Here is a 4,706-nt window from a genome sequence, read left to right as displayed (position 1 = left end):
TTTCAGATTCAAGGTTAAGAAGCTGAAATTAAAACAAAAATTACACATTCACAGAGTGGATTGATGTTCAACGGCGGAGTGAAGTTATAACCTAGATTGTGAACAGGAAAAATGCCTAACTAATCATGAGAGGACGTAGTATACCACGATAGAAAAAAAAACTAAAACTGTTTTATAAGCATTTTTGAACATTAAAATATGTTATTCTGCATTATTTTTAAAGAAAATTTTTAAATAGTTTGTATTTCCACAATTATACCAAGATATTTTCAGTATTAAAGCTAATAAAAATGCTTCAATTAATTTCAGAAATACCTTTAAATGTAACAAAATGGTATAATATATAGACCACAAGCAGCGCTAATTAAATGAATACTTTTTCAAAATCAAAACGAATTCGGACGAAGAAGGGAAGATAAAATTTTATACCTGTTTGTTCTAAAATAAGGTTGCTAAAACTTTATTCTATGAATATAAGCCTAAATACATGTATATTGATTTTATCTTTTCAAACAAAATTATATTCGATGAAAAACATTAAAAATCATCCATGAAAACAGGCGAACGTTACGCACAAAAATACATTAAAATATTTCTATGTAAAAGAAATAGAATCAAATACAAAGAAACTCAAAAATTTTATAAGTTATACCTTCACAAACATTTTTAAAAACGCAAATAATTAAACAAAAGGGCCGCATAAACTTTACCGCTCATTTACTCAATTTCACTTATTCGGTTCTTCCACTAGGAGCTTCATATATATCCTTTAGACATAAAAATAATTCATCTTTTAAGAAATTCATTATGGTTCATTGAAAAATATAATTTTCGTCCCTTTAAAACGCTAAGTCACCAGCAACGTCCTTATTAAAACTTAAGACAATAGAAAGCATATTCTATTATTGGTAAAATATGAAAACAGTGGTGGGCATAGTAGAAAACACAACAGCTTCATAGTTATTATAAAGTGTTATTTTAATAAAGTGCGTGCTTTATAATACTGCTTTTTACTAAAACCATAATTTCTTTCGGCAAAAAAATAACAAGTATAACCTATGGTAGATATTGCTAACATTATGTATATTTTAACATATGTGCATATATAGTTGTTGTATGCGTAAGCCACTGCACATCCTAAAGCATGATAGAGCTGATAACACCCAAAACCAGTTTCTTCTTCTTCTTTAAAAATGAGTCCAATAAATGCTGAAAGACAAAAAATACAATGAAGCGTAAACTTCTAATCAGGATATTTTGCAAAAACCAAATTCAACACTTGCTTATTTAGATTTTTTTTTCAAAAATAAAAAATGCGTATGTCTTAGGTGTCCCTAATAGATATTTAAGCGAAAAACTCATGACCACCGGTTAATTTTTTTTCAAATCACTCGTAACCACGAAAGTTTCAATGCCGATAAAACTTGGAGTTGTTACTAAAATCAATCTTTAACTCTTTTTTATTATTTCCAGCAATCAAACAAGGATATATATATATATATATATATATANTTAAACAAATTTATATTTCAAATTTACAGGACTTCTCGAAAATATTTCCATAATATTATGGTGATTTGCATATGATATTCCTACTTAAGCTCAAGAAAAAAGTTATCTTTTCATTTTTAAAAAATGTTGATACCTCAAAATATCTTTGCTTTTTTTTCAAACTAGCTTCCCTAACAGAAAATTGTTATTTTTATTTGGCAGAATAAAAACGTCATATTAAATGACATTCTTATTAAATTTTTAGCTGCGTAAATTGAAATATCGGAAAAATAAATAACGCAATTTCGATGGAAAGGAAATATTTTCTTCAATTTTGAAATTTCTGGAGAAAAGATTAAACTTTTTTGAAAATGTATAAATACAGCTGAATCTAATTTTAAAGTAATTTGAAAGAAGAAATTTGTTGTTGCTCGTTTAGAACTTTTATTTCTTACGTACTAGCAATATTATGTATGCAGAACATAATATAAACCTAAAATATTTTTTTATAAATATTTTAGATCCCCGATAAAGGAGAATAGAGTAAAGTTTAATAATAAGTAAAATATCAAATGATTTTAATAAAATTTTGAGATCATCGTGTTTTTGAATACCGTAGAAATATGTAGGATCAAGGGGGGAAAGGTAAAGAAAATCATTATTTTATAACTTTTTCGAAATTACATAAATTTATTAAATATTTTCATATTTGTTGAACATTTTTAAAAAATAAATTGATTTTCATTTTAAGTCATTTCTTTCAGTTCATTATTATATTTTGTATTTTTTCAATAAAATGTTTTAATATGCTATATAACTTGTGGGTGGATTAAAGCGCTGATATTGGATGAAAGACAACTAACGTTGTAATTTGTTTAAAAAAAATTTAGAAAAGAAACAGTATGGACAAAACTTTTACACAGATGTGAAACTTACTTATGCTCCATTGATTGTCTGACTTGTTAAGTCAAGACGAAACATAATTTTAAACGTATAAACACATTTTTTAGTAAAAAATTAGTTTTAAACCCAATAATTTATTGCAATTAGTTAATTTAAGTAAACTTTTTACTTTTTTTCATTCTTAACGTAATCATAATAATTTATACTTAAGTTTTTCTCATCCCCTAATTATAATAAACGAATACTCAACTTTTAATTAACCTTAAGATAATGCATATTTTTTGTATATTTCACTTAAAATTGTATGAGACTGAAATAGATAGAAAAACTAACAGTTTTTCTTGCAAAAGAGTTTCAAATTTTCTAAAAAATGGAGATTGTATACATATAAAAAATGGAGATTCTATATTTATATATATATATATATATATATATACCAGGAAGGCAACTCAACACGAACGGAAAAAGCATGTTGCGGTATGCAAATCTTATGCGCAGCTTATCTCGCAGTCGCGAAAGCAGGCTGCGGTAGCGACACCTCTATAATGTGTATAAAAGTTGAGATTTGACAGTACGTTTCTCATACAAAAATTGAATTTGACCGATTTTCCTACGTTAAAAAGTTTTTGTTATGCCTCGTGTAAGAAGGAGAAATGCCTACCAGCACGTGTCTGACTTTGATTGAGGTCGAATTGCAGCCCTCCAGAAACGCGATTCATCATACCGAAGTATTGCTGTTCGCGCTGATCGAGATCCCATGACTGTTAGCAAAATAAGGAATAGATGGGTCCATGACGGTCATAAGGAACACCGTGCAGGATCTCAGCAACCCCCATCACTAGCACCCGAGAAGACAGACATGTTATCCAGAAGGCCTTAAGGAATCGTACAGCTACGTCACGAACCCTGAGTAAACAAATGGGGTCATTTGCAAAGATACAAATGTCAGCACGAACAGTTTGACGACGTTTGCAGCTGCATGGACTGCCAGCACGGTGACCATGGCTCCGGCTACCCTTGACGCTGCAGCACAGGCAGGAGAGCATCCAATGGTGTGATCAACGATGAACCTGGAGGCAAGAATGGCATGTCGTCGTTTTTTCAAACGAATCCAGGTTCTGTATACAGCATCATGATGGCTGCATACGTGTTTGGCTGCATCGTGGAGAACACCCATTGGCAGTTTGCATTCGACATCGCCATACTGGCACATCACTTGTAGTTATGGTATGGGGTGCCATTGGATACACGCCTCGATCACCTTTTGTTCGCGTTTGCCGGCACTTTGAACAGCAGCCGTTACATTTCTGATGTGTTAAGGCTAGTTGCTCTGCCTTATCTTCGAGACTTCCATAATGCTACGTTTTAGCAGAGCAATGCACGACAGCATGTTGCCTTAACCTGCACGCTCTCCTGATCTCTCTCCAATTGAAAACGTCTGGTCATTGGTTGCCAAACGACTTGCAAACCACCTCTAGTCAGTCACTAAGGTCGATGAATTGTGGCATAATATTGATGCTGCGTGGACAGCTGTACCTGTCCATAATATCCAATCTCTGTTCGAATAGATGTCCAGGAGAGTAACTGCTGTTACTGCTGCCAGGGGAGGTTGTTTTGAGTACTGATTTCACAGGTGATTCATCCAAATATCCTGAAAATTTAATCACTTTTTCTTTCAACTATTATGTATGTTCCCAATAAATATCATTCTTCCGTTATTTGCATTTCTTCCTGGTGTAGCAATTTTCAAGGCCATTAGTATATATATGATACCTTTACTTACCTTTTATCTGGCACCATATAATTCCTATAACAGCTCCCCACATACCAGCAACAACAAACATCATATTCGGCTCAGTTGAATCCGGGATCCAATATAGCATTCTAACGAGTAGAGCAAGCGTTACGGCTGCAGCAATTGTGAGAAACACATATCTACCTACGTACTTTTCTAGCAAACCATAGAAACAGGAAAACAGAGATATCGCGCATCCTGTAGATACCATGACTAAAGAAACATGCTCAACTCCCCATGCACAACCTATGAAGTCCTAGAAAATTATAAACAAACATGTATTTATTCATACTACTTTATTTATTGCAACAATAAGCAACAGAGTGTAGAATAGGGTGTGCCTTGGATTGGGCTCTGTTCTTTGAGGCTTTTATTGCACAAGAAATCGTCCGTATTCCTATTATTTTTATCTCAATATTTTATTATGCATGAATATTTTTAAATTTATTTTTTTCTCTTCTTTGTAATTGTTTACACATAATTTCATAATACTTATATATATATATATATATATATA

General features: G+C 31.8%; 1 protein-coding gene across 1 annotated transcript in view; it reads right to left on the bottom strand.

Moving 5' to 3' along the window:
- Positions 1-959: 959 nt before the first annotated feature.
- The window catches only part of LOC107456029 (protein unc-93 homolog A), a 14,915-nt gene continuing 11,168 nt past the window's right edge, over positions 960-4,706 (bottom strand). Inside the window, exons 3-4 of the mRNA XM_071181405.1 lie at positions 4,178-4,445; positions 960-1,209 (exon numbers count right to left, since the gene is read on the bottom strand). Coding sequence (XP_071037506.1) covers positions 974-1,209; positions 4,178-4,445 — 504 coding nt within the window. The 3' untranslated portion in view covers positions 960-973. The remainder of the gene's footprint in view (positions 1,210-4,177; positions 4,446-4,706) is intronic.

Source organism: Parasteatoda tepidariorum, chromosome 5 (assembly GCF_043381705.1).
Source record: "Parasteatoda tepidariorum isolate YZ-2023 chromosome 5, CAS_Ptep_4.0, whole genome shotgun sequence".
Classification (NCBI taxonomy): domain Eukaryota; kingdom Metazoa; phylum Arthropoda; class Arachnida; order Araneae; family Theridiidae; genus Parasteatoda; species Parasteatoda tepidariorum.
Note: the sequence above shows the minus strand (reverse complement) of the source record. Positions and strands in the feature narration are given on the sequence as shown.